The 12,779-nt window shown below is 37.7% G+C and overlaps 1 protein-coding gene across 1 annotated transcript in view; it reads left to right on the forward strand.

Moving 5' to 3' along the window:
- The window catches only part of Slc5a8 (solute carrier family 5 member 8), a 41,779-nt gene that overhangs the window by 12,532 nt on the left and 16,468 nt on the right, over positions 1-12,779 (forward strand). The window contains exons 4-10 of the mRNA XM_031349319.1: positions 1,748-1,815; positions 2,768-2,922; positions 5,216-5,356; positions 6,635-6,764; positions 8,319-8,407; positions 9,909-10,021; positions 11,717-11,784. Of these exons, the coding sequence (XP_031205179.1) occupies positions 1,748-1,815; positions 2,768-2,922; positions 5,216-5,356; positions 6,635-6,764; positions 8,319-8,407; positions 9,909-10,021; positions 11,717-11,784 (764 nt within the window). The remainder of the gene's footprint in view (positions 1-1,747; positions 1,816-2,767; positions 2,923-5,215; positions 5,357-6,634; positions 6,765-8,318; positions 8,408-9,908; positions 10,022-11,716; positions 11,785-12,779) is intronic.

Here is a 12,779-nt window from a genome sequence, read left to right on the forward strand (position 1 = left end):
CCTTATCCACTGAGCTTTTAGTCTTGAATTCTTTGTGTTTGTTTTTGAGATAGGGTTTCTTTGTGCAGCCTTGGCTGTCTTGGAACTTGCTCTTTAGATCAGGCTGGCCTCGAACTCACAGAGATCCACCTGCCTCTGCCTCCTGGATTAAAGCCTTGAGCCATCACTACCAGCTAGTCTTGAAGTCTTACTCTTCTTGTTTCTACTAGCCAAGTACTGGATTAGGATTTTCATGTTTTATGAATGAAGACAGCTTTTCTCTCTTTTTTTTTTTTTCCCTAAAAAGCCAGAATCCTTTGAGTGTATGCTGAGGAGTGGTATAGCTAGGACATATGAAAGTTTTATTTTTAGATTTTTTAGACAATGGAAAGTTCTGGCAGAGTGGTTTCCATCAACGGTAGCCACAGATTCATTCTTCTCCATATGCTTGTCATATTGTTGTCACCTGTTTTCTTGAGTTGGGTGACATGAAATGGAAGAGTTTAGATTCATGCTTTACATCATGCTTCTTGACTGGTGATTGTCCCCTGAGTAGCCAAGTTTTAAACAGTAGATTTCCTCTGGAGATGGTGCCCCAGCATAGCCCTCTGAGGCATTCCTCACAAAAGTTGCTTCCTCAGTAGCCTCTAGAACTGTACTTGAGGCTTTCCCTGTTTATTTATTAAAGAAACTGCATTATTTGTCCTGTTGAAAGATTCTCAAGGTCTTCTGTTTACTGAGCGTATCCATATTGGACCATTAAGTATTTCCCAAGTCCTCAACGTTTCCTATAAATGGTACTTAGAGAGTTCATAATTTTCCAAATGCAGGTCAAATTCTGCAACTTTATTTTTTTTTTTAGGTAATAGTAAAAGTTTGGGGCTTATTGGTTACTAGACCTATTGTACATTATATTCTTATTTTGTAATTCCCTCTTCATTGATTAGATAGAACATACCTAAAGAAATACTTTCTTTGGTTGATTATTTGGTTACTCTGAAAAATAACTTGTATAGGAACTGAAGGACAGGTGTCTGTTACACCCCTTTACTTACTAGTTTTTAAAGAACATATTGCATGTCTAAGGGTATTTCTCAGTTTTTATCTCTTAATTTCACGAAGTCCTTAACTTTACCCTTTCCATCTGTGTAGAATATATAATGATTCCAAAGTCAGATCTATAAATAGAAATACATCTGAAGAAATCCAACATGGCTCCATCTTTTTTCTTTTTTTCTGTTTATTCTTTATATATTATAAGTGACTATCTTTTTATGTTGGTTTTTATTTACCCTTCTATTAAAATATATATCCCTTCCCTTCCTAGAAACCTGGTAGTAGATGATAGACTTTTGTACCTCAAGTCTAACCTTAAAGCACACATTTCAAGGTCCAGTGAAACAGCATATTTATATGAACCAATGGGAAGGGGTGGGAAATCCCCTTTGATCCCAGTCAGTCTGATCAACTACATTCTAGAATCCAGCAGTCTCTTCGCTTAATTACAATATAAATCCTTTACTAAGAATTCCATTTAGGCAGTGTTGGATCTATATATGACATCTGTGAATATAAACAAGCAGCATGTCTGCTGAGCTTATGAAATGTGACTTTTCTTTACTCCATTTGTCTTAGGGGCGTTGGTGAGATGTGACTCTAGTCTTAAGCAAGTGGAGCTATGGAACTAGGTGCCTCCCTGATAATTCTTGATAAGTGCTTTTGTTACACACATTTCACAGTTGAATACATGTTCTCTTTTCTTCTACAGTTACAGGATTTGATCTGTGGGGCGCAGTGGTGGCCACAGGGGTGGTCTGCACATTCTACTGCACACTGGTATGTCAAGTGCATCTTTTCCCTTCTACTCTACTTGCTTTGCAAAACTGGAGTTTCAAGTAGTCACATGCTGCATTGTGACCCCTCATCTTACTCTTTCTCTCTGGGCTTCTCACAGTACAACAATTTTTTAAGGAACATTTGGTCCTTAGATATGGATTGTAAATGAAATTTTCCTCTCATCTGAACCACTGCACAGATCCCCTGTTTTTATCTCTTGATTCCATTCCTCATTATAGTTTTCAAAATCTTGTAGATGCACGTGTATAATGCCTCAGCATACAGACTTGTGATAATGGTCTATTAACTGTAGACAGGTGACATACGATGTGACAGACATCAAGACATGATGCTGCTTTGTTGTGGATGCAGGTTCTTTACAGCAATACGAACTTATGGAGTCTTTGATAGTCTGTGTGTTAACCTTTTGTTTGCTTGATCTTCTAGGAAACAATATCCTCTCAGAGCCTGTTTAAACCTAGGTCATAGAGCCAGAAGAGAAATACTTGTGGCAGTGGCCAGTATGCAACAATTTTAGTATCTTAACAAGCGATATAGTTATTTGGGTACAAGCTGAGTATTAGCCTACACAATGACATTTGTAATTTAACTCTTAATTGTATTCCCAGCACTCCTCAGCTCACCTCCCTCCAGTCCAAAGTATATATCAGGCCACATTCAATAGACCACACATAGTTTTATCCTCTTCTGCTTTTTCACCGGCTGTTGTCTGGCTTGGGAAACCTTCCATCTTTGCCTCTGCCTAAAGGAATGGGTTAAATATCTTCTTCTCTATAAAGGTTCTTTGAACATGACCATTTCCTTCAAGAGAACTTCTTGACCAAACTCCATGTTTCATTATTTTCATCTATTGTATGGCACATTCACATTGCGACAGATATGTCATCACACCTCATAGAAGTATTAATCCTAATACACTTTCTCCTCAAAGGGCGGTCTTAAAGCAGTTGTCTGGACAGATGTTTTTCAAGTTGGGATCATGGTGGCTGGATTTGCATCTGTAATTATACAGGCTTCAATAACACAAGGTGGCATCAATAAGATTTTAAGTGATGCCTCTAATGGTGGAAGATTAAACTTCTGGAAGTAAGTGTTATTTTCCTTCTGGCTAACTGAGTGGATTCTTGTTTTCTTTGTAAGAAATGGCTTCATTAAAATAGTAAGTTTGTATTGGAAAAGAAATAACTTACTAATGATGAGATTTATAAAGTGGGCAAGTAAATGTGGGAGGAATTTATGCCAGTTTTTTGAGGGGTTAAAGTATACTGATGCCACTGGATCATATGGTATTATGATGGTTCTTTCTCCTTCTTGGAACAGATTGAAAGTAGGGTAGGAAAAACTGGTAAGCAGAGGAAGTCCCTTAAGAGACAAATACTGAGAGACAGCAATTTCATTAGGATAATTCTTAATTTTAACCAACACTGAAAAATTTCTCCTGATATCACTCTGGCAATATGCTACATATTAAAATAACATATTGTTAAATATTACTTCATGTATATATTTCTATACATTATTCCCTACAAACTGACCAGAAAAGTTATGGCTGATGCCTCAAAAGGTAGCCTGGCACAGAATAAACATGTTTAAACAGTGGAAAACCTAGGTTGTTCATCCAAAGCTTATACAATTTAAGAGAATTCTGAAAACACCTTGCCTTTGGCTCAATAGAGTCAACTTCTTACACCATGCTCAAAATGGAAAGAGTTTCATTTTTAACCTAAACCACGTTTTCTTCTCTCTAAGTACCCCTACATTGAGGTTGGAAACCTGTAGTCACACCTGGAAGAAAAACGCCATTTGGGTGATTTTGTTTCTCAGGTGGCTTTTTTTAATTGTGTATTTTAAAAATAGTCCTCTGCCTTTGAGGAAGGCTTTTTTTTTTTTTTCCAGAAAACAATCATATCAGCCTATTCATTTGGAGGATATATGTCAGGGAATTACCTTCAATATTTTTTTCTCCTTTTACCCCATGATTCAGATCTGAATCTTGAGAGCCTCTAGTTGGTCTATTTTTGGCTATGGTTTCATCCATGGCTAGGGCAGAACAAGATACTTTTAATGGATATTTACTCAGACTAGTTAATTATGAAAGCATAACCCCCCCCACACACACACAATAAAGTCACATTGATTTTTATCTGGAGAGTGTAAATGGATCAGAGGCATTGGAAATGACCAGTGGTTGTGTAGAAAATATTAAGTATGCTCAGTCTCTTCCAACATACCCAGGCTGAGGGGCTGGGAGGGTATAGTATAAAGCTAATTTTCTGCATTTCTCTGCAGGGTCACTGTCACTGTATGCAGAAGATACAAATATATAGCTTTATATATCAATGAGAGATCCTTTAAAATAAAAATAGATACTTTAATTACCATATCTTTGAAGACTATTAACCAGAAAGTGATAATGTAAAGGCCCATTGTATTGTAGACTTTTTTCAAGAATGTTCCTTGTTATCCTGAAATGTGCTGGGAGTATAATTGGCAAAATATCTTTTCTGATTGAGGAAAATAATGAATAGAACTAAAATCTCTGAATTGTGTTTTGCTATCCTGTCTTCTTCCCTTCAGATAGCTCACTGAATTCTTTTGCTCTCGACTTCTCTTGGTTAATGTAGTAGATAACTCTCCACAGAAGAAAGAGTTGGGGCACCAAGGCTCTTGAAATTTTATGTAATGCCAGGCTCTCAATTTTACAATTTTCAAGGTCGTATTTAAGTAAGGGTGAAAAGACTCCTTCCTCCCAAAACTGACACATTGAAAATAGTTGAGAGATACTTCAAATGGAAGCAGACCTTTTTCTGATAGCATTTTGAGCTTGTGTGCCTGCCAAGAAGTGCCAATGGGCCTTTTAAATGGTTAGCATTTAACATACACATAGAATTCCAAGAAAGCATAGTTATAATGACTTGCTAATTTTAACAAGTATATATCATTAGAATGCATTGACCTCTTAAGCTTAATTTTGCTTAGATATAGGCTAGATTAGGAATTATGTCCAGACAATGTGCTAAGTTGTATTTACTTTGGTATGATATCTATTTACATAGTATATTTTGAATTCCCCCACTCCCCAACATAGCATGGCCAGTTTGCCTAACAATAGTTTCCTGAGACTATGGGAGAACAATTTATCTAAATGCTCCAAGTGATAAGAACATGCATTTTTCTTCTAATTTTATGTAGAATCTCCTAATATCTGGAAATATCATTGTTTACTTAATTGAATGAATTTAATTTAGAATATTAGTATTTTGACATTATAAATTTAGACATTTTATGTATGTCTGTGAGTGTATATTGCTTGAATATTCTAGAACTTTTTTAGTCTCTTGTGAAAAATTTGTATTGTTTCCCTTTTCTTTTCATCCAGTTTTAATCCTAACCCTTTGCAAAGACACACGTTCTGGACAATTATCATTGGAGGGACTTTTACCTGGACCACCATCTATGGTATCAACCAGTCCCAAGTGCAGAGATATATTTCCTGTAAAAGCAGACTCCATGCAAAACTGTAAGCCAAACTGTGGTGTATGAATCATTAATAACTACAATTGTTCTTATGGGAATGTTTCTGTAAGTCAACTTTAGTTTTCTTTATATCATGAAACTCCAAATATAAATGATCCACAAAGGACTACCTTTGGCTGGTGGGTGGTTCAGCCACAGAGCCCAAAGTGGTACTAGATGTTTTCAATCAAATATTTGAAAATATTTCCATAAATTATTAAGTAAGTCACCCCTCATCAAGTAAATAAATGTCTCAAGAACTGTCTGAGGTTAGAAAATTATAAATGAGAGCTCAGTGGAAGAATGATTGACTAAATTGCTTTGAGCCCCACAAAACAACTTTGCATATGGCTTTTATGATGAGGAAAAATTATCAGATTTAAAAAGTGTATGCAGTCTCAGAACAGTGAGATGACACTGTAGGGAAATGTAAGCTCCTTCAAACAATATGATAGAGTGCTTATTGGAGAGCAGCTGTAGTAGCATGCATTGTATTGTTAGCCTCAATCATGGGCTACAATGCCCTCCAACTTGCTTCTTAGATACCGTTGTACAAATTATCCACTTTGGCTGAGCTTCAGATCTAAACTTGTAAAGGAGTAGAAGAAATACTATTACCACATGGGAAGTTGGGTAGAATCCTGTGTGGGGCATACACATGTAATTGTTCATTTCTTTTTCTGCTTTAACTAATGGCATATGAGCATAGAGAATGAGTGAGGGAGAGAGAACATGGTATGAGGAGAAACCTTGGTCCAGGCAATATAGGTTTCTTGTCCTTAATGATGCATGGTATTATAAACTACATTGGAAGAACCTCAATGAATTCATATATATACATATACATATATATATGTGCATATATATGTGCATATGTATATATATGCTGATCATGTTCAGCAGCTTATAATTAAACTACTTTTTAAAATAAAATGAATAAGTTACTCCTCTAATGCCTATTAAAATCCTTATTTTATGGTTAGAAGACTCAGTGCATTATAATGGTTAGATAATATTACAAAGACATAGATGACTGTGGATTTCAAGTAGGAAGGCATATTCACTGAGAAACAGCATCTACCAGAAAGATTTATAGATACATCATTGATTAATATCAAAGAAGACAATTTAGGTAGAATAAAGATCATTTTTGATAATCAAAATATTATGTGCATTTATTTATTAAAGTATAATCATGACATGGTCTCTTGTCCTTGTAAGAGTTTCCTTGGTCTTTGGGATAGAAGTGACAGCTGTTATTTGCTGGCATTCTCTCCTTTAGGTCTCTCTATGTCAACCTTGTGGGCCTCTGGGTGATCCTCACCTGCTCCGTGTTCTGTGGGCTTGCCCTGTACTCCAGATACCATGACTGTGATCCCTGGACATCTAAGAAAGTGTCAGAAGTTGACCAGGTTTGGAATCACATCTTTCTCACATGTGCACTGATGGTATTAAAAAGCCCGTATGGTTTTAGGAAGGAGTGTTTTCGTTCTTGTAGAGCCCCAGCAAGTTGGCACAACACAACTAGTCACTTTTTGGGTCTATAAATCACTTGGCAAAATACTTGTTGAAGACAGAGCAAGTCTGAAGGTTTCTGTATCTAAAACTAAACTGTTAAAGGACCTGGAAAAATTTTCAAGCCAGATTTTGGATTGAAAAACTCAGGACTGGAAGTAAACATAGCTAACTGGGTTAATAGAAACTATGCATAAAACACGATGCCATTGACATTTGTGGATATCGTCAAAGCACTTCCTTATAAACAATCTTCTAGTTTTCATCTACTTTAAAATTTTACATTTTTAACCTATTTTATTTTATGTTTGTGAGTGGGTTTTGCCTGCATGTATATCTGCATACCACATGCTTGCCCAATGCTCCCAGAGGTCAAAAGAGGGCAACTGAGTGTCTGGACCTGGAGTACTCATGGTTGTTACTGATGGAGCTGCCACGTGGGTGCTGGAGACAGAATCTGAGTTATCTGCAGGAACAACCAGTGCTCTTGATTCAGAGTGATCTTTTAAGCCCTCAGCTTCCAGTTTTAAATGCAGAAAACAGACAGAGAGATGAACAGGGTTTGCATCCAGACAGTATGCTGTCACACTGCGTCAAGAGTCTTAATACGCCTAATCCCAATTTTATAGATAACCTAATGAATCTCAGTGATGTGTTTTTGTTTGTTGTCGTTCTTTTATTTTTGTTTTTCCTACACAGGATCTCACTATGTAGCCCTGACTGTCCTGGAACTCCCTATATAAACCAGGTTGATCGCAAGCACACAAAGATCCACTGGCCTCTGCTTCCAAAATGCTGGGATTAAAGCAGTATGCCAGTAGACCAGACTCAGTGAGGGTTTTTGATTGGCATAAGGTCACATTTGTACTAAATAGAGTTACTGTGAGAGTTCATCTGGTTCTTACAATAGGCCAGATACTTTGGAATATGCTTTAAAGTCTAACTTTTACTTTTCATGATTAGATTCTGAGGCAGTGTATTATTATTTTACTTTGAAAGCTAAGGAAACCAAAACACAGTGAGAAATTACGTAAGCAGCTTCAGACCAAGGTGCTCTGCTGTTAGAGCTCCTGGAGCCTCTATTACATGCATTTTCTTGTAATCTTGCAGTACAGCTCACACTCAGCATGTCCTGACTCCAGGAGCCTGAGCTCCTGCAAAAGCTACCTTCTAAAACCTGCTTGTTATTCTAGGACCTCAGAATGAAGATGGGTGAAATTCACATTGGTGCAAACAATGACATGATTGTGGGATTAGGAAATGATAGGATTATTTTATATTAATTTTTAAATTTATTCTTTGAGAATTCATAAAAGTATGTTAATTTCATTTTATGTGTTTGGAGTTGTATAGACCATCTCCCTTTCTTTTGGGGAGAATATAAAATTGACTATGCATTGATTTTGTTTAATAGCCACTAACGCTTGGGTACAAATTTTGGAATTTTTCAGCTTATGCCTTATTTGGTGCTGGACATTTTGAAAAATTACCCTGGTGTTCCTGGACTTTTTGTGGCCTGTGCTTACAGTGGGACATTAAGGTATTAAAACTGATTTTATGACTGTGTCATTCCTGTAAGGACTTCCTGTTAGTCTTACTGTTATTTTGGCTAATTCATAAGAAAACGACCTCTAGAAAGGGACTATTTACTTTAGATCATGGTTTCAGAGGGTTCAATCCATGCTTACCTGACTCTAGGTGTCTTGAGAAAACATTCTGGTGATGGGAGCAGGCAGTGGAAGATCTTTTTTCATGAAAGAGGCCAGAGCAAGCTAGCACTCCCAGCTGTATAACCCCAGTGATCCACCTCATCCATGCAGGCTCTACCTCCTATGTATCCACTGCCCCTCAATAGCACCATCATAGCATACTCCTCCAAGGCATTAATCCATTCATTTTGACCTGGAAATGCCCTCAAGACAAATTCAGAGATGTATATTCCTAATCCCCTAGGCATTTCCTTATTCAATCAAGTTGACAATTAAGATTATTTAATCACAGTATCCTTTTCTTATTGACTACTTTAAGAGATAATGACGAATTCTGGTCATGGTCACAAAATGGCCTAACTTAGGCAAACTCTTCCATGTATCCTCCTGTTGGTCAGCTACCTATGGAATCTTTCTGCTGTCATCCAGAGCTACACTTGACTAGGTCTCTGCTTTCTAACACACCATAGCATAACCAATATGATCACAGTGGTGATGATCCCTGGATGGTAGCTTTGATATTTTCTCAGTATTAACCATGAATGCATTGTGTGTGAGGCTAGATCATGGTCATCTGCAAACAGACTCAAATCTCCCAATTGCAAGTTGAATACTGTACATCTTCTAAAGAATCTTGCACTTTCCCATTGAACTTCTTTGTTGTAGTTTCTTCTTATGTTTGATGTAGGGAATTGTTCTTACTAGGTGTACAGTATATACTAACAAGGGTGCAGGATATTAATATTGCGATAAATGGTAAATGTTGCTGAGGACAGTAGTGTTTTAATGCACACAAACAATATTTTAAGGTTATTATGTGACAATTTGAAGAATATATTCAAATTCATTTTATAGATACCAAAGGTCACCAGCGAAATAAAAGCAGTGTTAGCTCATTCTTTGTCTTTTACTGTTAAGTCTACATATGTTGCCTGACTCATTCATGAAAGATAATAGCTCCCATAAAGAGGGTACTATGATCATTAAAAATGAAGGAACATGGATATATTTATATTATGTTATTATTTTTTTTGTGTGTGGTTCTTTTGCCTACATGGTGGTGTGTATACCTCATGGATGTAGCGTCCTCCAAGTTCAGGAAGGGTCATTAGATATCCTGAGACTAGAATTACAAATGGTACTGAGCTACTGCAGGTGCTGGGGATCAAACCCAGGTCCTTTGGAAGAGGGTCTAGTACTCTTAAACAGTGAGTCATCTCTCCAACCCCATCAGCTTCTATTTTAGAAGTGTCAGTGTGTTTTCTTCTTTATTCTTGCTAAAAGTATCATTAAAATTGACATCATGAATCACAGTTTTGTCCTCTCTTATAGCACAGTGTCCTCTAGCATCAATGCTCTGGCAGCAGTCACTGTGGAAGATCTCATCAAACCTCACTTCAAGTCTCTCTCAGAGAAGTCTCTGTCTTGGATTTCCCAAGGAATGAGTAAGTTTCTTTACTCATGATTCCATTGGAGAGTAGTGTTGGTTTTGTTTTGGAGATACTAGAAGTTGTCCTCTGAGGGATTGTAAGCACCTCCTAGTATGAATACCTATCCACGTACACATGCTCACAATGCTGTGGAGGCTGATCATATCTGCAAAGAAGATGTGGTCATCACTAATTCAAACATCTGAGATGATAGTAGTGGTGCACATTAATAGCCCTGGCCCTCAGGAGGCTGAGGCAGAAGGGGCAGTAGTTAATGGGGTTAGTCTCAAAAAGAAAAAAAAAAATCTAATCAACAAAAACCCACCAAGGGCAGTGCCCAAGGATCCTGTTTGTCCTTAATGGTAATCAGAATAGTGATAAGACTTTCACTCTCATTCAGGTTTGAAGAAGGGTCTTTCTATGCTGCCCAGCCTGACTTTGAACTCATGACCCTCCTGCCTCATCCTACTGAGTGCTGAGGCGACAGGTGTATGACATCATATCTGGCCTAATTTTCACTCATTGGGTTCTATGCTATCCTTACACTGAGGCATATGTAGCCAAGGGCATCATAGACAATTCCATCGCAATTGACTGAGCTTTGTATTAATTATGGACACCAAAACCCATCACAGTGACCATTCGTGTTGTATCAAATGATCAGGATTAAGTTAAATCACCCACAATACTATTTATATTTAGATTGGGCCCTATAAACATCATTATGACAAGAGCACTTTGTCCGGGGGAAAAGGTGGGCTTTTTTTTTTTTTCTTCTGTTAGGATTAGATAATTCTTAACTAAAGTGTGACTGCTGGGGCAAGAAGTCAGAACCAACAGCAGATGGATCGAACTGATTCCACGATAAGGAATTTCTCATGTGTTGTTTTTCTTTTTTCTTTCTTTCTTTCTTTCTTTTCTTTTTTCTTTTTTTTTTCATTTTGAGCACTGGAAATTATATTGGCTGATTACAGTTAATTTTTTTCTAAATGGAAATATATATATATATGTATATATTTTAAAAAGTAAAATGCTCAAGGGAGTACTACTTAATTTTAAAAGCAACACACTTACTTAAGGAACTATTGAAGGCAGTGAACATGAAAAGAAGAAACTCTACCATTTACCAACCAGGTGGGGGTAGGGGTGGGGGGTGTTGAGTAAAGCGGTTTGGAGAAAAGAGCGAGCCTGAAGGTGGAATATGATATGGATGAAAGTGACCTTTCTTTGCTAGTTTAACAGGAAAGACTTGGGGATGCTGACGGAGCTTATGAGAGGACTAGAGAACCAAGCCTCCAGTTGGTGTGGATTACCATGTCCCAGAACAAACAGGGAAAGTCAGAAGGCTCCAATTCTGGGGTTTATTATCCTCTCCCCACACCTCCCTTTATAGACAAATGTCCATGGAGGATTAAATGTATAACACAATGCTGCTAAATCTTAAAACCCCTGTAGTTAATTCCAGGGATTCTTTTCTTATGTAATCTACTGTTGTGACTAATCCTGAGGCCAAATATAAGGGCTTTATTTGTCTTCCTTGCACCCGGTTGGTCTCCTAGGAAAATGCCTCTTTTCTTGTCTCGCTGACTTTAATGTGGTGTTGTTCTCACCTCAATGGTATTATCTACTCAATGGTGCAGTGCTCATTTTATTGAGGACTGTAATCCTCTGGGTCTATGTTTGCACACTGCCTTTTGTGTTGTCATGTAGGTGTGCTGTATGGAGCTTTGTGCATTGGAATGGCTGCTGTGGCATCCTTGATGGGAGCCTTGTTACAGGTGAGAGCCAACTCTGAAGACTGATGTCGTAACTGTGAAATTATTAGCTTAAATGTTCACGTGACCACATTCACACTTTCTATATATCTACCCTTGAGTGTATCAAGGAACAAAGATGACCAAGTTATTTTTAAATTTTACTTGTGTGTATGTGTGTATGCTGGCCTGTCTGTCTGTATAGCATCAGAAGCTCTGCAGCTGGTATAAGAAACAGTTTGGCTAGGTGTCTGATGTGGGTGCTGGCTACTGAAACTAGATCCTCTGTAAGGATAGTTAGTACTCTCAACTACTGAGCCATCTCTCTAGACCCCTTTTTTCAGTATTTGAAAAAGTATAGATTGAGTTAATTATAGCCTTATATGAAATTAAAACAATATGGTGGTAATATATATATCATTTACTCCATAGCAATACCTTACAGAAGTGTCTCAGGATGGTAACATCTTGATAGAACACTGTCACAGCCGGGGTATTGGGTCGAAACAATGACCAAATAGAATGATATGATTACCACCAGGGTTCCACTTGCTGTCCTTCACAGCCTCACCTACATCTCTCTGCCTTCCTTCTCTCGCTGGCCTCTCAAGAGTCTTGAATCGACTTTCCATTCTTAAAGTTCTTTCCTGATAATAATGTTATATAAAGGAAATCAGTATGATGGCTCCGATTGCTAAGCCTGATGGCTGAGTTAGTTCCCTCACATGGTAGAAGGAGAGGCCTGCCTCTTGGAAGTTTTGCTCAGATTTCCACGCAGGCACTGCATTACACACACACACAAGCATGTATGTGCATACACACACATGCACACTCACGCACATGTATCTGCACGTGTGCACACAGGCATGCATGTACACACATACATGCACACAGATGCACACCTGCACATTTTCACACACCCACATACACACACGTGTGCACACACACACGCATGAACACGTGTATGCACTTTCATGCACACTTTCACACACTAAATAAAAAATACTTTTTTTTTTTTT

Source organism: Mastomys coucha, unplaced genomic scaffold, assembly GCF_008632895.1.
Source record: "Mastomys coucha isolate ucsf_1 unplaced genomic scaffold, UCSF_Mcou_1 pScaffold4, whole genome shotgun sequence".
In the NCBI taxonomy this organism is placed as follows: domain Eukaryota; kingdom Metazoa; phylum Chordata; class Mammalia; order Rodentia; family Muridae; genus Mastomys; species Mastomys coucha.